This window comes from Barbatula barbatula, assembly GCF_947034865.1.
Source record: "Barbatula barbatula genome assembly, chromosome: 2".
Taxonomy (NCBI): Eukaryota; Metazoa; Chordata; class Actinopteri; order Cypriniformes; family Nemacheilidae; genus Barbatula; species Barbatula barbatula.
The window spans coordinates 17,268,681-17,287,771 of NC_136767.1; the positions used below are offsets into that span (position 1 = coordinate 17,268,681).

Sequence of the window (19,091 nt, forward strand, 5' to 3'; positions counted from 1 at the left end):
AGGGGAGGTTATTTTTTTCAAAAAGTGGACCTTTTTGCAGTTTTTCTCCTCCTTTTGTATTTAATTATGAGGTTCAAATACTTCATTTTGGTGACCTTTTATGCACTAATTTCTGCTGGATTAGCTTGTCTGCTGGTATCTTAACCAGCACGCTTTTTGATGCACCTAAAATATTTATCGCACTGTTGTCAAATTGCTTCCTCATGTAACACTCTTGTCAGTCCATACACAGTTCATAAGTTTAAAGACCACACTAACAACAGAATAGATTTATTAAACTTTTTCTGAAATATTCATAATAATCCTTCTCATGATAATGTCTTGACTCTCTGTCAATGCCTCTTTGCAATGTTTTATTATTATAATTTCGCTATGTTTGTATGGCTATTATATTGTACACCAGGGGTCCCCAAACTTTTTTCTGCAAGGGCCACATAATTCTCCATGTCTTTAATGCGGGGCCGGGTCGGTTTGTAACAGAAAACTACATGGGCAGGAGGTACTACTTGAATTGTAGACTTTTGAGTGGATAAATCCTTTTAATAAAAAAAGTATATATATAACCCCTCCCCCCCGCATCATTCATATGGCGATGCTTCTTCACTTCGCTTTGAAAAGTGTATTGCGAGAACTCTCTCTGTCTGCACACATACGATACGCACACGCGTCCTGCAACAATAATCATATTAATTTGAAACAGCACCGCAGAAATTGGTCACAAGCATTGATTAAAGCAATGATGGCAATAATGACATGAAAAAAACGACTTAAATTCTGGACCTCTGGCAGTGAGGGGGGGGTTCGTTCGAACCACCCGAACCCATACGGGCTTGAATTCATTATACAAAATAAATTGATTTTATTTTCTTGCAACGGGATGCATAACACCATGCGTTTTAAGCATTAAAGTAATGTAAAATAAAATAATTTGTTGGTGACATATACACTTTATATATAACGACATTTTAGTACAACTACATTAATTGTCGTGGTTTAATAATTAAGCCTTAATCATTTCGAAATGTATCTTCAGTTTGAATTAGTGACAACGGCAGTGCAAGTGCTGTATTATCAGCTGAAAGCTGTGATTTGGAATTGTCACCCACTATATATATATATATAAAGTATGCTCAAGACAAAGTTTGTTCCTCATATCTAGTTTGATATGCACTACCATACGAATGTGGTTGACGTGTTAACAGTGGAGCAATGTCGCCCCCTATTGAACATAATGCATCCAACTTTAAAAATATAATTTATAGGTGATTTGATCTAGATCGCTTTGTATTTCGGGAAATCCAAACAGAAGAGCTCAATTATTGCGAATAAAAATATTACAAGCAGAATACATACGATAAATTAAAAACGCACACTGAGCGTGAAAAGATTGCGTGCGCCATCTTCTGCCGTGACGTGGAAATACATTCGGCAGGTATTTGTCGTCCCGCACTAGGCGATTCATACCTGTCAAGTATGCCTTTTTGGCCGGGAAAGTCCCGTATTTACCTTGCAATCCCGCTATCAACCCGTTTACATAATTATTTCTCCCGTATTTTTTATATTTCTATAAAAAACTAAAACACTGGTCGCAAAACAGTTAAGCTGCAGCTAATTTCATTGGTTAGGCTTACAATGACGGCAAGGTTTAGGGATCAGTGTTTGGTGTAGGCAATCAGTACTGTGATTCACATGACCAATAAAATCTTTAGAATCGGCTGCAGGGCGGGATTTTCCCGCGAAAGTACGGGGGAAAAGTCGCGTGAAGAAGAACAGCAGCATCCCGAGGATGGACGAACATATCAACATATCCATAAGTGTAAATGGCAAAATACAAATCCTTCCTTAGTGGTGTTTAAAATTGAACTGAGGGATCACTTTGCTTCTTTGAAACTCCTGAAAGATTCCAGTGATAATATTTACTTTCTATGTGAAGATGTATTAAATATTTGTCATTATTCTTCCATGTAACTTTAAATGAATGTGAACAACTTTGACTTGCCTTAATGACTGTAATGCCTTCGCTTAATTTATTTGTATTATTTGTATTATTTGTATTTACTTTCTTTATTGTATTTGTTCTACTTAACTGTGTTAACTATGTTGTGCACTTTAGTCTCCCAACGAGAGATTTTGTAAATTGTGTTTTGTAAAGAATTTGGATTAGGAAATCGAACTTGATGTAAATTCGTGTTTAAAACGTCACACAGCGTGACGACGAAAGTTTTATTTAGTGCTTACTACTGAATTCTGCTGTAATTCAACATTATTTTGTGTTTTCCTTTATATGTTTATTTTATGTATTATGGGGTGGTTTTCCGTACTTGTAGAAACTAGTAACTTTGTGTTGAAACTAGTGTGATGTAAGGGAGTAGGGCTGGGGTGTCCTGTAGTTAATGAGGGGGTGGGGACTAAGGTAATTGGAGCACACAGGTGATGCGGGTTAAAGGGCTGATAAAAAGGCTGTTGGAGATGCTATTCGGGGGTTCGGGAGCTCGAGTGTGGGTGACACGCTAAACGGCCGCTCTGGATGATTAGTGTCTCCGGCGGTGAAGACATGTAGCCAGTTAAAGGGGGTATTACTAGGGTTAGTGAGTGAGGGCCTGCTTTGGTGGTTAGGAGAGCCCCGGACTGCTAAACGAGAATTGACAAACGGTCTTGTGGATTATTGGATGATATCCGGCCTCTGGATCTGAGCGACTACTCGAGCTGCGCCTTCTTTATACGGGTGCCACCGACCCCTGGATTATATCCTGACCCAGGCGGAGATCAAGCTCCGTGCCTCCTGTCTTCGGGATCTGGCGTCGAGGAGATTAAAGCAAACCTTGACTAAAGGGGGGGTAATGTGCATGTGCCATATGAGTGTTTTTATGGTTTTAATTAAATAAAGCTGTCATACTTATACCTGGAGTGTTTGGTCTCTGACTTCCATTTGCCTGGTTGTTACACTAGTAATTTTGTAGTGTAGGCCTACCGCTTATTGCTGCCTGAATTCTTTGTAAGTCGCTTTAGATAAAAGCGTCTGCTTAATGTAAATGTAATCTAACTAAGGCCTAGTCCTGGTGTAAAATATTTCTTGTAAACCCTGTATGGATGGTCTACACTGACAGGCGGAAAAAACGCTACTTTCTGTACCAGATTTTGTCCTGGTTTAAATGGGTAAACTATAAAACAGATTGTAACATGCTTTACAATAAATTGTTAATAGTTGTAATAATAAAAAATAGACCACAAAATTCAACGAGTGGGCGGGGCCTCCTTGTCGACCGATCGGCATAATATTTCATGCATACTGCATTGTCTTCTTTCTGGCATCATTTGCATACGGAGATATTGCCTGCATTAACCAATACATAGCCTAGTTCCCTTTACACTAAACTAAAACTTTTGATGCATTGCAAGTTTGTGAAAATGGTACGACTGCCTCTAACGTTGGAGTCTAAACACGCAAAATCCTTGATAAATTGGCTTGGTTTGTAAATCGCATGGCGTGCCTCCAGTTAGGTAAACACCGCCCCCAAACCCAGCGCACAGCTCCTCTCTACTTCACAGTAGAAACAGAAGTCAGCTGACCGCACAACGCGCAGCCATGTACTGCCTGCTCAAATTGGCGTCGCTCTTTGTAGCAATAGCAGTTTCCCACGGGTGGCTTTTTAATGATTCTGGTAAAAAACTAAGCGCGCTGGATGAAATCGCTCTCTGGCCGTTACCGCAGAAGTTCCAGTCATCCGCCGTTTCTTTTCAACTCGGCGCGAACAGCTTTCAGATCGTCCACGCTAAAAAATCCACCGCCGGGCCGAGCTGCAGTTTACTCCAGAACGCGTTTCGCAGGTAAATTAATTCATTTTAACGCAACACTAGGCAGGAATTGACTCGTATAATAACGCTTTGCTTCGTAGGTATTTCGAGTACATATTTGGTGAAGCGAGGAAGCAAGACAAAAGCAGAAAGAGAGATTCCAATGCAAATCTCGTTGAGCTTCAGGTGTGGATCACGTCAGCTGATCCAGAGTGCAAAGGATACCCGAATCTCCAGAGTGACGAGTCATGTGAGTTGCGCTTCTCTTCCGTGTTTTCGTTGCTGGATAACCAGTTCCGTGACCCTCGCGTAAAGCCCTGCTGATCTCTAATCCAATAGAAAAGAGGCAAATCCGGTAGACATATGCCTCCCGGAGCCGTAATCTCATTAACGTATCTGTGTAAAGCCTTTTAGCGTATTTACCCTTGAAATGTATAACAATTGTCTTCACAATTTGTAGACAATACTGTCCCTTCTCTCTCTATGTAGATGAGCTGTCAGTTGATCAACCCTCTGCTGTGCTGAAAGCTCCTAGTGTATGGGGAGCTTTGCGAGGTAAGCAAAAATGCAGCAAAATATAGGCATGAAAGAAAAATCTGGACCCTGCTTTGTATTTCAATGTTACAACTTTGTCTGTAAAATGGTTAACTCTTTGCTCTACCTCTGCCAGAAAATAATAATGAAACCATTGTAATTGTAAAGATACGTAGAACCTGTGCTTTCAATTCAAATTTTCTCCTTTGTATTCGATGTTTAAGGAAAAATGATATTATTGCTAGAAAATTATAAGTAGGTCACACAGCACAATACAGTAGCAGGAAGCTCCGTTCCAGTCACAAGTTATCATCATTTTACATAGGCTACTCTGAATAGGTAAACGTATTGTTTTCTCAAAAGTGACATCCTTAATGTGTAACTGTGTATATGTTTGTTTTAAGGGTTGGAAACATTCAGTCAGCTGATTTATGAGGATGGCAATGGAGCTGTAAGTTTGCACTAACCAACCTTTTTTTTATATAATATAATATAAGCAGCAACCCCATCAATTGTAAGCAAACCTATGCATATAAAATACCTTATATTCATGAATTATTTAAATAGTATGGGTACACTTCAGATCATATTAATAATATGGCTATTTTTTGTGTTTTCTTGCTAGAATAACATCAATAAGACCGCTATCTCGGATTTCCCACGGTTTGCCCATCGAGGGGTTCTCCTGGACACGTCTCGCCACTACCTGCCGCTCAAAGTCATTTTGGCCAATTTGGTACGATTTTTTTTCTCATTAGCTTGTACAAACATGTCTATAATAAAAAAAAACATTGAATATATCTGTTTATCCAATATCAACTGCACGTTTCAAGCAATTTACTCTTCTTCTCAAGAGCCACAGTATCTCAGGGAAGTTTTTCCTTTTTTTGTTGTTTATGAAACAGGAAAGTCAGGTTTTTACACATGACTGTGGTCACAAGACAGGATGACTCTCACCACATCGTTTTTCTAAATAGTTTTAAAGACCAGTATACTAAATAATGGTGAGAGAACGCTTGATCAGATCATCTGAAGGTCTGTAATTTGACATTAAATGTGAGATCCTGATCAATGACAAAAGGGTTATGTCCAGAGGCTTTCCCTATAAAACAAACACAGACTAAACTGTTTGGCTGTAATTATTGAATCTTGATAATAATTCAGGTTCGTGAAGTAAATCATAATTACTTCAAGGTATCCGTTGGTTTTGAAGTATGTTGTAGTAATGAAGGAAACTTAATTTATTTTCACAGGAAGCAATGGCAATAAACAAGTTTAATGTATTCCACTGGCACATTGTGGACGATCCTTCCTTTCCTTTTCTCAGCCGTACCTTCCCTGAGTTAAGTCAGAAGGTAAGCAAGTAAAGTACTCGTAAATACCTTTATTGACTAGGATCATGGAGTGTTTTTTTTTTACTATGGGGATCACAGTGAACGTAGGGTTATAGCACTGAAACATTTTTGACATGTGACGTTCAGGAAATCATTTACTGCTTTTTTACAAGTGGATTCGGCAGTGTTATCGGTGGCCAACACCATTTAAATAGTTTAAAATATATGTTGTTAAGCAATTATTACACAGCAGTCAATTCCATGTTTATTGACCGTCTTTTAAAGAACTGGGCAGTTTCCTTATCTCATATATATTTTTTTGTATTCGCTGCACTGGAAGCGAAGGGTAAGTAAAACCCCTAGATTAGAGATGAAAATGTATTTTTCAGGAACTATAGACAAATTGAGGAATTCACCAAAAAAACAACACATTAGTTGATATGTTTATGTGCTTTGGTTATAGAACACAATGGCGACTGTTTTTACCAGACAACTTGAAGTTTGTTTAGTTTCGTGTTTAAATCTTGATCTTGTTTGTCTTGGGAATGACAGGGAGCGTATCACCCATTTACACATGTGTACACTCCATCTGATGTGAAGATGGTCATCGAATTTGCTCGCATGAGGGGAATCAGGGTCATCCCTGAGTTTGACACCCCAGGACACACACAATCATGGGGCAACGGTCAGTCAGCACACACTTTTAATAGCTTTATTATCATAAGTGATCAGTTTAGTTCTGTTTAGCAGTATTTTCTTGGTTTCAACAGTGAGATATTATTAAAGATGTTATGCATATGACTAATTACTCACATTTCTGCCTGTTATTGTACTTATTAATATGATGTACTTGTTCTCTCACAGGCCAAAAAGATCTGCTTACGCCCTGTTATTCTGGATCTACTCCATCTGGAACATTCGGGCCGGTGAACCCCATCTTGAACTCCACGTATGAGTTCATGACCCAGTTTTTTAAAGAGATCAGTACGGTTTTCCCGGACGCCTACGTTCACCTGGGGGGAGATGAGGTTGACTTCAGTTGCTGGTAATGAAGAGTAAACTCCGTAAACTGTCCTAACAAAGTTTCAGATTCATCTGTAGCCTAAATTATTTTCTATATTAATCCAATAGCAATAATCATATCTTATGTCTAAAATGTAACCGCCTGCCATTCACAAAGTTGTACTTACCATCCGTCTCCTGTGTGTTCTGTCATCATTTACTCACCCTCGGATGAGATTTCAAACCTCTATAAGTTTCTTTGTTCTGCTAAACACAAAGGAAGATAATTTGAAGAATGAACGGACGAGGTTACTGACATTCTTCCAAATATCTTCCTTTGTGTTTAGCAGGACAAAGAAACTTCTAGAGGTTTGGAACAATCTGAGGTTGTGTAAATGATGACAGAATTTTCATTTTTAGGGGAACTATCCATTCAATATTTTGGCTAATTTCATAATTCTTAAAAGGTTTGAGTACTATCAGCACTGTTTAACTCATTCTTCCATTTCAATGTTTCTGCAGGAAGTCCAATCCTGATATTCAGAGGTTTATGGAGCAGCATTCTTTTGGCACGGACTTCAGCAAACTGGAGTCCTTCTACATTCAGAGGTGAAAGTCCCAACCCACCATATGAATATATAATACAAACTATTAGGCAATTTTGTTTTTATAATTTGCCCTTTGATTTTCCCCTATACTGACTTTTAATCAGAATACAATAGTACTATTCAACATGATTAAACTGTCATTGACAAACAGGTTACTTGACATTGTGACAACTACCAAGAAAGGTTATATGGTGTGGCAGGAAGTGTTTGATAATGGGGTCAAGGTAAGACTCATCTCTATTCATCTGCACTGTTGGGTCATTTTATGTACATAAACATGTACAGATCAGAGTCTCTGTGTTTATGTATCGTTGTATACATTAACAGTTTCTTTTCAGTTTCTAAGCACAGCATATGATGCATTGAAGTGTTGAGAGATATTTAAAGGTTCCTAGTGTTTGTAGATGAAGTGTGTCATTTTTAATCCATTAGCATCATTGATGCTTCCATGAACACTCCATTGTTCAGACAAATAGTCTTGTACTTTTCTGGGAATCAGGATTGGAGCTAAACTAAATACATGACTAAAATTATACATAATCTAAAAGTAATATTTATAATTATAGAATATATAAACAAATATTTCCAATCACAGCTAGCTTGACCTGCATGTCTGTTCTTGCTTGCTCACCATTTCACTGCTAACACGCAAACTGTCTGAATTGCGCTTGCATACAGATATGTATGCTTAACCCGAACAAAGTGACAGCAGTTAACTACAAGAGGGGCAAGAACGTTATTTCAGTTTGCACAGAGGGCACATATAATGTGCTTTATGCATGTTACAGCTGAAGGAGGACACTGTGGTGGAAGTGTGGATTGGGAACAATATGGAGGAGGAGCTACAGAATGTGACCAGGGCGGGATTTACAACCATTCTCACTGCCCCCTGGTACCTGGACTGGATTAGCTATGGACAGGACTGGCAACGATACTACAAAGTTGAGCCACTCAGTTTTCCTGGTCAGTTTTAATTCAGTGAAACTTTTATTTCGTCTATTTCAGCACCACCAACACTGATTTAGTTTGCTTTATCTAGTGATACTGTTGTGGTCAATCACTGTACTGAAGTAGATTTTCACAGACCCTGTTTGTATCTGATGTTGGTATACTGACAGTATCTTATAGTGGACAGCGTCATGTTGATCACATGCCATTAGGTCAACACGCTTGTTCGATCTGAACAGGTCTGGACAACATAAGGCTAATAGAGAAATCCAAAGAGAAGTTACAGTACATCAGTTTGACATATAAATACACTTGCAGCTGGTGGAGAGTTTTTATATTGCTGAGATGAATTAAGTTATGTTTTGTGGTTGGTTGTATTATATTTTTGGACTGGCTGTAGGTCTTAATTTTGCTTGTCTACAATTTCCCATCTGTATAGATTGTCATGTTAAAGTGAGCTCCTTAAAGGTCCAATATGTAATGTTTTGGAGGATCTATTGACAGAAATGTATTATAATATACATAACTCCGTCTTCAGGGGTGTATACACATCTTACATAATGTTTTTATTACCTAAGCATTTTTTACTAAGGTAATAAAATTATCGTCATACATCGCGGGTCCCCTTGCGTGGAATTCATCATGTTGTTTTTTCAGTAGCCCTAAAGACAAACTGCCCTCTCTATAAATCGTGTTTTATAAATACTGTAATCTCCAAAATGTGGCGACATCTTAGTGCTGTGTCAGCCGCCTTAGTGCTTCGAAAGGGACGGTGTAATGAGCAATTGGTTGCAATTCACATTCTCACTAGATGCCACTGGACCTTTTAGTTGTTGAAAAATTTGCTATATTTTTGCCTGTGGTGATGTTGAAAGTACGCTCTGGGAATATTCGACCTCCATCTTGCTCCGTCCTACAAACCATTCAGTTTTGCAGTAATGCATTTTAATAAGGCATCACACAAATCGTAATGTCCCTCCAGAGGTTCTTTGTCTTTTAGAAGACCTCAGTAAACCAGCACAACAACACCATTGCTTACGATTGTACCTCAATCATCACAAATATTTACAGTATGTGTTAACTGCTGTCAGGTTCCAAACCCATTAACCTGATAATCTAACATAATGCATGACTGATCAGTCAAAGCTGAGCTAACAATACTGTTGATATAGTCAATCAGGGATGTGCCAATAGTATTACCTGATAATCATTCTTAATACAGCCTAATTCCTGATATGACAATTACTATATAATGTTTTGTCAGTTTGATACACAGATATGCGGCCCACCCAATGTATTACAAATGTGTGCATCCCTAGTATTATCAACTATAGGTGACTGTAAATTTCACACAGCATGAAAGCATTAAAAGATCTTAAATGTGATCTGGGGGATATTTTTCCTGCATACTTGTTATACATGCGTGTTTATGTACACATGTAGCTCAAAGCGGACACACAGATCCATGTGTGGAAAGGAAGGCCACATTACCAGGATGAAATGGCACAAGTAACAGCAGCTGGTTTCAATGCTCTGCTCTCCACACCCTGGTACCTCAACCGAATCGGCTACGGCCAGGACTGGATGAACATTTACAAAGCCGACCCCCAAAATTTCACGGGTGTGTTTTGTGTGTCATTTCACAGATAAAGATGACGGAAAATGATTTTGCCGGAGAAACCTGTTCTGCTGCTCTAGAATTATTTTGGTGTAGTCACCTAAATAAAGCTGGTTTAGAACTAAGGCCTGTTTCTCACAAAACGCTTGTGATGTTATGTTGTGTGTGAAATATTGTTGGTTGGATCATTGCTTTATATTGTCATTGTGAGGAAGAAAGCTTTTCAGATATGAAACTAAGTACAGATAGATATTTATAATTTGGCAGTTTGTAGACTGACAATAGTCTCTGTTCAGCCAAGAGCCAGTTAAATAGTATTGTATTGTGGTTTAGAACAAGGTGTGTATAAGTATTATGGGTGTGTGGCCTAAATCAGACTCATGTAGAGCATTACTGCTCATTCAGACTCCACCGGAGCAGCAACTTTTTAGGAACATAATTTGAACAATAGGCTGTCACTTGATTGAAGTTATAGAGACAACTTTTGCTGTGGGGATTGTCTCTCATTACAAAGCTCAATAAAAACTACAATATTGTCCCTAATATTATTAGAATAAATTCCTAAAATATATTACATAAAAAAAATCTAAATATTTCAACCTCAGGCACAGATGAGCAGAAGAAGCTGGTGATTGGTGGAGAGGCTTGTCTCTGGGGAGAGTATGTAGATGCCACCAACCTCACTCCCAGACTCTGGTACGGTTATTAATGTAATTATAACCATAACACAAAAACTGTCAATGTTTGTGTCCCCAACTTAACAACTTACATGTAAAAGTTCAAAGAAAGCTTAAGTTTTAAACAGGAGGCAAATGGGTAATAATTGGATAATATATGTATATGTTGTCATTGCAGGCCCAGAGCCAGTGCTGTTGCAGAGAGACTCTGGAGTGATGAGAATGTGAGAGACCTCGGTAATGCCTATACACGACTGGCACAGCATCGCTGCCGCATGGTCAAGTGAGTTAACTTTTGAGTTTATGGCATTTAAGAGTATAATGCCGTTCACACGTACGATCATTCAACTCTTTGCATGGCATAATTTTGAATGTAGAAGTCATGTGGATTTTATTCTCTTTTACCATCAGGAGAGGTATACCTGCAGAACCTCTGTTTGTTGGCCACTGTCGTCATGAGTACAAAGGCCAATGAATCCCTGAATTGATGTTTACACAAAAAAAGGGAATAACAGGAAAACACTTTTCTTTATCTAAATCATTTTAGCCATTCCAATTACCATGGTTTATCTTGACATGCACTGAGCTAGGTATTCAAACCAATACTTGATGTGATTTTTTAAAAATAAATAATTCCGTACATTGTCTATTAATAAAAACTATCCTAAAGAAGAAATACAATGTTTGAAGCATCTTGTGAAGAATTTTGTAAATGATACTGCTTTTTATTTAGTGCTTTTATAAGTCATTATTTCCCAGGCTGGATTTTATGCACAAAATAAATAAAAAGTTTGTCATACTAGTTCTTGTCAAATTATTAACTTTACTTTCTGTACTTCACACACTGTCCTAAGTTTTTTCATCAAATACATTAGTTACAGTGTCCCATTCATATGTTAACTTGCGAAGAATACATTGGAATGTGTAACAACAGTTCACAGTTCAGCCGGTGATTACGTTATCAGCTCAAGCCAGTCCAGCCATCTTGTTGAGCAATATCTTCTGATCATGAGTATTCATGGGCTCATAGCTGGACAGCTCCAGAGAAAAGGTGGCATTCCCAGAAGTCAAAGTGCGCAGAACAGTTGAATAGCCCTTTGAAAAAAATATATATATTTATAGTTATTGTGCGTTATTCTTTACAATTAAACAGATTTGTCTTAATGATCAATCATCTGTCATATCAGTCATCTCTCACCATCATTCCTGCCAGAGGAACTGTAGCAAGCAAAACTTTGTCTTCCTGCCGACCTTGGATGTCACGCACGGTCCCGCGCCGCTGGGCGAGATCTCCGAGTACAGGACTCAGATGCTCTTCCCCCAATGTCACTTCCAGATCCATTACTGGCTCTAAAACCTGTCCTCCAGCCTGTCTCAGAGCCTAAACCCACAGGTGACATCAACAGATGCCCATTTTTTCTAAATCAACAAGATATAGACACAGGAGAGTTTGTGAATACCTTGAGCATGCAGCGGGAGACGCAGGCAGACACCATAGCTGCAGAAGTGCCTGATTCTAAACCTGCATGCTGGATGACTGTTTGTACTCCCTGTACAGGAAAACCCATCACAGGACCTCCACAGAGAAAAAAATGATATGGTGAACACTGCAGTCTCTAGGCCTTCTGCGAATGATCCGGGCATAATGAGTTTCAATCTTCTGTACCTGTGAAGCATAAGCAAGTGGTTCTGTTACCTTGAAGGTATGCGCTGTGAACTCCATTTTCCACGGCCGCTCTGACATCAGCAGGGAGCTGAGCTTTTACTTCCTCCTCAAAAGTGATGTCACAGGAAGTGCCAGACTCAGTCCAAGGATGTACAGTAAGCTCCACGTTAACTACATGTCTCTTATCTCCCAGGGTACGATCTAACATGTCTGAAACAGAAAATTATAAAGGACACTTTTTTCTGTGTATACGTATACAGAAATGGTAGCTTCCTGTTATCTTCTTCACAAAATACCAGTGTGCAATACATTAAGTCCTGTCTACTCTGTGTCTGTTAAAGAATCGGGGTCACATAGTTGGCTTGTGAAGCAGGGTGCATGACTTGCAGACTATATATATTGTTGTCTCTTGTGTTCTCATTTTATTGTTTTATGCCCGAGTCTATAGAGCCATAAAGAAGGAAAACACAACCTGTTATTGTGATTGTTTTTGACCATGGCCTCATTTAGGTGAAGGCTGATTGGGTGAAGCCTCACCTGTGGCTGATGCTGATTGGAGGATAGTTTCTCTGTAGGCCACCTGCAAGGGTCCGAGATGGGTTTCAATGTTGTATTCTCTCTTGATGCGGTCATGGATAATCTCAATGTGCAGCTCCCCCATGCCACACAGTATCGTCTGTGCAAGCAGAAAAGAGATATGAGAGTGGAAAACGAAAAATTGTCCAAGACGAGTTACAGGAGCAATGTGGAGATTTTAGCAGCATCAAGTGGTGGGTTTGCGAATTGCAACCAATGACTCACTCCACCCCTCCCTTTCGAAGCACTATAGCACTTATCACTGGACATAGGCGTTTTTGCTTTGTTGAAGGAGATGACGTATTTATAAAACATGATCTTTAGAAAAAAAATTCCATTCACGGCTATTTTAGAAACATGGTGAATTCAATGTAGGGGGACCAGCTGTAATGTAGATAGACATAGACATCCTAAGGTAATAAAAACATAACACTTCATTATGTGAGTGTAACCTCTTAAGACATAGTTATGAATACATGTATATTGCATTTCTGTCAATAGATCCTCCAAAAAAACACCAACTGGACCTTTCTGGATTAAAGTGCAATATCAAAACACTAAAAACTAACAAAGATACAACCATTTTAATATTCCTTTACCTAGCGAGATAAATAATTGTTAAAGATACAAAAATAAGATTTGAAACTTCACTATAAATGCAACTGCTAAATGTTTACCTGTCCAGAATCGGGGTCTGTTTTGACTTTCAGACTGGGGTCTTCCCTCTGCAGGCAGTTGAGTGCATGCTCTAAATCTGTTTGAAAAATCATAGCGGATCTCACAGTTGGGAAATTTATCAATTCTGAAGACATTTTCACAATGTTCGTACCTGCCTGTTTGGCCATAGAAGGAGGTTCAATGGAACAGAAGAACACTGGTTCGGGGACTTCCACCCCTGCAAGCACCAAACTGCTGCTTTCCCTGTGTGAACTCTTGTCGCTTGTTGTTTCATTCTGAGCTCGCCATAATGCAGCTGCCGCAGAGGCTTTGGAGGAGACGATAGTGTCGCCCGTCACCGTCTGACTCAAAACACAAAAATAATCCAGTCCTATCAGTTACAGAGAAAAACCTTTTTCACATAATCAATATAATGGTGGTCACACTTTCATCTAGAAAATGACACAAAGTCTTTGTAAGTTTATAATAATAATGTGCCTTTAAGGGGGGTTACATTTTACAGGTCCTTTACCTGTTTGAGTCCTACTGTAAGACCAATGTTTCCTGCAGATAAGGAGGGGATTTCTATGTGCTGATCGGCAAAAGGCAAGAGAAGACGACTCATTCTCTCCCTGGAGAAATAAAAAGATAAAAAATCTACTCCAGGTTCAAGTTTAAAACATCATAAGAAATACTTTTAGTAGTTATATACTGTACATATATATATATATATGTATTGACATCTTGGTCCCAAAAATAAGATACAATTTTGATTGTGCATTCCAATTAATATCAATCAAACTACAGTTGGTTTGTTTCGATTTAAGTAATAATAACAAAAATCAGCTAGCTAACACAATAAATACACAATAAAACATGATCTTTGAAAAATGTTAAAAACTAAGTTTATATACAGTATATGATTGCTAAACCATTAATAGAAGTATCCAAGATTATTTCATTAAAAATGTATATACATACACACCCATACTAATATATTATACATTTTTGTGCAGATAAATACATTGGACTCTCTACCAAACACTACCAATTGGAATCCAAAGCGAGCTAAAGAGTACTTAAGATTTTTGGATTGAAATATCCAACAGCCACCAGCACATTTTTACATATTTTGTTGATCATTTGTTTTCTCACATTTGGCCAAATGTTTCCAACCATGTCTGAATCAAGAGGTTTTGCGACCTCTAGAGGTGAAAATTACATACTGTTATTTGAATATGTGCTTGTAGAATAATTTCATGATCTTACGTTCTGTTTCTGTTAATGTTATGCACTGCTGACTGAGCCTTCATGCTTCCTGAATAGATTCTGACGAACACCAGGGGACCCCTCTGTTTGTCATGGACCACCTTAAATGCCAGCGCACTCAGATCGTCGTTATACCATCGCCTGCACACATACACGAACACTCAGAAGTGGTACTAAAACCATAACATTCAAAAAGATTGCTCTGATGGTTAACTAATGCTGAGATAATGGAGTGTAACACTTACACCACATCGTGGTGCCTCTCATTGGGTGCAGGGAGGTAAGCAGTGATGGCATCCAACAGAGGCTGAACCCCTTTGTTCTTCAGTGAGCTTCCACACAACACGGGCACTCCCTTGCGAGCTAATGCAACCCTCCTTATCGCCTCTTGTAACTGGACACACAAGCGTTCATTTTGAATGCAGTACTTTCACATTGCCATGTATGTAGCAACAGACAGAACAGAGGAAAAGGTATAATCTTACCTTCCCAGCAGGCACAGCATCAAAGTTTTCACCATAGTCTCCCAATAGCAGATTAGCAAACTCATCATCTAGATCTGCTACCTGGAAATCAATTGCTAATAAATAAAAGTCTTGCCGTAACTGTAGATGCACAATGAATCAACATTGTTGTACTGTTGTTATTATAGCTCCAGTGTATGAAGTTTGCGGCATCTAGCGATGAGGTTGCCATTTGAAACCAATGGTTCTCTCCACCCCTCTCTTTCGACGCACGGGTGGCTGACAAAGCCCCAAGATGTCATCACTTTTTCGCAGCTTTACCGAAAGTGATAACATATTCCTGAAACGATCCGTAGAGCAGTTTGTCTGTTTTAGGTCTACTGTAGAAACAACATGGCTAGTTCCAATGCAAGTGGACCTTCGGTGTAAGAAGATCGAAATAGCTCATTTGAATGTAATAAAAACATAATGCTTCATTATGTAAAGTCTCTAAACACCTCTGAATACATAGTTATTTATATTATATTGCATTTCTTTCAATTGATACTCCAAAAACGACACCCTGGACCTTTTAGTATAACGTTCTTTTTTTTCACCTGTTCTATTAGAGCTCCTCTGGCCTCACTGACAGCCTGAAGCACCTCAGGGTCTTCTGACGCCTGCAGAGCTCTGATCTCAAAATCACGGCCATCGTCTGTTAGAGGGTTTCCAAGCCAAACCATTTTCCGCCTAGTGATCAAGTCAACCAATCCCGTGAAGCCCTTCCCTGAACCAATAGGAATCTGAAAATGTCAACAAAAGTCAGCGTTTTTGGTATCTAACCTTTTTCTTGGTATCTGACAAGTATTTTATTATGAAGGTTACCTGAAGGAGAACAGGGTTGGCCTTGAGTTTGGTCCTTATGCTGTCTATTGAGTAATTCAAGCTATAAAAAATTAAGTGAAATTAAAACTTCTGTCATTTGTGTTTAAAAAACACCCAAAATGTAAAACTGTGTCTTCTGCAGAACACAAAATAAGTTATTTTTTGAAGAATGTCGGTAACTAAACAACTAATGTACCCATTGACTTCTATTGTATGGACACAAAACCAATGTAAGTAATGGGTACCGCCATTGTGGCGGTTACCATCATTCTTCAAAATAAATATTTCTGAGCTTTGCAGAAGCAAGAAAGTCATACAGGTTTGAAAAACAAAGGGTGATTACAGAATTAAAATTTTTGGGAGAACTGTCCCTTTAAATTGTGGTAAAATGTTTATCGTGTATAACCTAGCAGCAGGTTTGTCCATCTTGTTTAGGAAGCACACACATGGAATTTGATGTTTCTCTGCCTGCCGCCACACAGTAATAGTTTGAGCCTAAAATTCAGGTTAGAATCGGATAAACATCAGAAATTAATAAATGTTTCATTCCCTTTCATCCCAAAACACATTGTGCAAAAAACAAAACCCAATTTTCCAGCTGACCTGAACTCCAACAGATGCATCAAACACAGCAACAGCTCCATCCAAGACTCGTAAAGCTCTCTCCACCTCCAAAGTAAAATCAACGTGACCTAAGAATGGAAAGATATCTATTATGTATGTAAACGTCAATGTGTATGTCTCTGACAGTACAGAGAAACGTATGTAGCTTTCCTGTGGCTCAGTGGTTAGAGCAAGCTAGCAACGGCAACATCATGGGTTCGATCCCATGGGATTGTACATAGTCAGAAACAAATGTATAGTGCAAAGCAATGCAATGTAAGTCGCTTTGGATAAAATCATCTGCCAAATTTGTAAATGTATATTTTCACAATGTATGGAGTGAGGTGAGGATATGATACAGTACATAAATCACATATAGCATGTGTGAATGAGTCTTATGCATGATGAACCATACCTGGTGTGTCGATGAGGTTAATCCTGTGGTCCTTCCAGTCAAAAGTCACAGCAGCTGATTGGATGGTGATTCCTCTCTCCCTCTCCTGGGTCATGTAATCCGTTACAGTGTCTCCATCATCCACATCTAAACACACAAGCACAGCACATGACAGGAAGGACTTGGCCCGGGTGGTCAAGACTGCACAGAGGATTGTAGGGATCCACTTCCAGACCTGGAATTGGTTTATGAAGAACGCCTCCAGAAAAAGGCCAGAAACATTGCTGCAGATCCCACCCACCCGGGCCATGGACTGTTTGACCCCCTGCCCTCAGGGCGGAGGTATAGGACTATAAAAGCACATACAAACAGACTGAGTAACAGATTCTTTCCAAGAACCGTATCCTCTATTATACCCTTTGCATTCACACCCTCAAGCTAATGACATAACCTGTACTTTCTTTTGTTGTAAATGATTGTTGGTCGATGTAAGCTGTTGTAGTTTGTAACTGAGACTCGTCAGAATTCTGTTGTACAATGTATGACGATGACAATAAAGTAAACTGATTGATACACCAACTTAAGGCATCTACATTTCGTCTCACCTCCGAGAGCTCTGGTATATCCAGAGTAGTAGAGCATTCTCTCTGTGGTGGTGGTCTTCCCTGCATCTATATGTGCCATGATGCCTATGTTCCGAATCCTAAACAGCAGCATAAGCAGAAATATTACAAATACGCTCGTGCTCAAAAGTACTAAATTGTTTTTGTGTGGAAATGAATACTCATATCTTACTTTGAGATGTCTGGATTGAGCACCGCTTTAACCGATTTGACATCATCTGCAAAATTGTTGTGAACATTGTAGATCTTTTGCTGAAAAATGCTGTTTTATTTATTCACAGTTTGAAAGGAAGTCATTTTCTCTTGCCTCTGTAAAAGCTGTAGTTTCTTTTCCATGTCATTCTGCATCTACACGTCACCGAGGATCCGTTCAAGTGTCGGATACACTAAGGCAATGACAAGAGGGTGTCAATGTCAAGTGGGTTTACACTTAATGCATTTATTTGGCAGACATTTAAGACCACAGACTTACCCCTCGGAGAATAGGGATGGTTACACCAAAATGCATTTTCAAGGTGAATGTTTGATCGAACAGTTAAAGCTTTATGTATTCTCACACATGACAGTGCTTGATCAAAGTCACGTTGAGACTGGCTTGGACCTTAAATGTATGAAAACCTGCGTCCGATTTGCCTGCTGACACGCTGAATTGAACAGCACCAAGAGCAAACTGTTGTTTTTTATTTTAGTCCTTGACAATATGTATAATACTACTAACGCAAACGCGTTTACAGATTCTTTTGAGACGGTTACAGTACTTCAGCACACTTGTGTCGGTGCATCTTTAAATAAGTCCGGTAGAAACAAATGAGCGGCAAAGCGTTCCGGCATAGCTCACGAGAGAAGGCAATAAAGTTACAGTAGAGACGTAACGTGAACACCTTAATATCAATATATAAATTGTATTTACATATTTATAGTAAATAAAAATGACAATTAATCAATATATTTTACTTTCTCTGGTGACATATTTTTGTTAGCAGCTTTAATTCACAAAACCTAGACCCGACCCCTTGTGACAAGGTCTGGGATTTCATACAGCCTCCAAGATCAAGCATGACTGGGATCCTATTGTTATTGTGTCCTTTAAGGAATTTGCTTGGAAGTCACTGTTGATAAGATAAAATGATAAACAAAATAAACATGTAACAAAAATAAATGTGGAAGAAATTGAAAACATTTCACAAGGTCAATATAGTAATACAATACTGTATTGTAACACCGTTACAAAATGGGCCTAATTTTGTCTTTTGCTGTACCTACAGAACGAAACAAATTATAAATAAATACACCACATGTATGCAGCAGAAATAGCACACATGACACAGAATGTGCTTTGACAAGATTGCGAATCTGGGTCGAATCAGAATATTATTTGGGTGGTGGAGATCAAGGCTGTTATACTATTTTTACACCAGTAGGGGGCAGCACACCCCTGACAATAACAAAAGGAAAAAAA

The 19,091-nt window shown here is 38.8% G+C and overlaps 2 protein-coding genes across 4 annotated transcripts; one reads left to right on the forward strand and one right to left on the reverse strand.

Moving 5' to 3' along the window:
- Positions 1 to 3,484: 3,484 nt before the first annotated feature.
- On the forward strand, positions 3,485 to 12,651 carry hexb (hexosaminidase B (beta polypeptide)). 2 transcript variants are annotated; one of them, XM_079486630.1, is made up of 14 exons: positions 3,485 to 3,828; positions 3,897 to 4,045; positions 4,285 to 4,350; positions 4,734 to 4,780; positions 4,955 to 5,065; positions 5,583 to 5,684; positions 6,216 to 6,348; positions 6,528 to 6,708; positions 7,188 to 7,274; positions 7,425 to 7,497; positions 8,062 to 8,236; positions 10,445 to 10,535; positions 10,695 to 10,799; positions 10,928 to 12,651. In XM_079486630.1, the coding sequence occupies exons 1-14, from the start codon at positions 3,587 to 3,589 to the stop codon at positions 10,989 to 10,991; spliced, it is 1,626 nt and encodes a 541-aa protein (XP_079342756.1). In that variant the 5' UTR covers positions 3,485 to 3,586; the 3' UTR covers positions 10,992 to 12,651. The 2 variants fall into 2 exon arrangements, with proteins under 2 accessions (XP_079342756.1, XP_079342755.1); XM_079486629.1 differs by lacking the exon at positions 8,062 to 8,236 and adding an exon at positions 9,665 to 9,842 and having other exon boundaries at positions 10,928 to 11,332.
- gfm2 (GTP dependent ribosome recycling factor mitochondrial 2) lies at positions 10,959 to 18,437 on the reverse strand. Of its 2 annotated transcripts, none has more exons than XM_079486614.1 (20): positions 18,105 to 18,437; positions 17,940 to 18,018; positions 17,805 to 17,850; positions 17,615 to 17,712; positions 17,031 to 17,156; positions 16,616 to 16,704; positions 16,419 to 16,507; positions 16,013 to 16,073; positions 15,745 to 15,930; positions 15,170 to 15,250; positions 14,930 to 15,078; positions 14,685 to 14,825; positions 13,948 to 14,047; positions 13,588 to 13,777; positions 13,436 to 13,512; positions 12,720 to 12,858; positions 12,213 to 12,392; positions 11,977 to 12,092; positions 11,715 to 11,897; positions 10,959 to 11,611 (listed from the first exon to the last, which is right to left on the reverse strand). In XM_079486614.1, exons 1-20 carry the CDS (start codon positions 18,138 to 18,140, stop codon positions 11,483 to 11,485), a joined length of 2,295 nt encoding a protein of 764 aa, XP_079342740.1. In that variant the 5' UTR covers positions 18,141 to 18,437; the 3' UTR covers positions 10,959 to 11,482. The 2 variants fall into 2 exon arrangements, 1 of the variants encoding a protein (XP_079342740.1); XR_013788254.1 differs by having other exon boundaries at positions 11,028 to 11,611; positions 11,977 to 12,066; positions 18,105 to 18,428.
- Between the last annotated feature and the right edge of the window lie 654 nt (positions 18,438 to 19,091).

Coding starts and splice junctions, on each gene's coding strand:
- gfm2 (XM_079486614.1), bottom strand. CDS start 18,140: ATGCATTTTGGTGTAACCATCCCTATTCTCCGAGGG. Junction 16,705..17,030: donor TAACCTCATCGACACACCAG/GTATGGTTCATC, acceptor TTCCATTCTTAG/GTCACGTTGATTTTACTTTG. Junction 12,393..12,719: donor CCAATCAGCATCAGCCACAG/GTGAGGCTTCAC, acceptor TTTCTGTTTCAG/ACATGTTAGATCGTACCCTG.
- hexb (XM_079486629.1), top strand. CDS start 3,587: ATGTACTGCCTGCTCAAATTGGCGTCGCTCTTTGTAGCAATAGCAGTT. Junction 4,351..4,733: donor TGTATGGGGAGCTTTGCGAG/GTAAGCAAAAAT, acceptor GTTTGTTTTAAG/GGTTGGAAACATTCAGTCAG. Junction 9,843..10,444: donor CGACCCCCAAAATTTCACGG/GTGTGTTTTGTG, acceptor TTTCAACCTCAG/GCACAGATGAGCAGAAGAAG.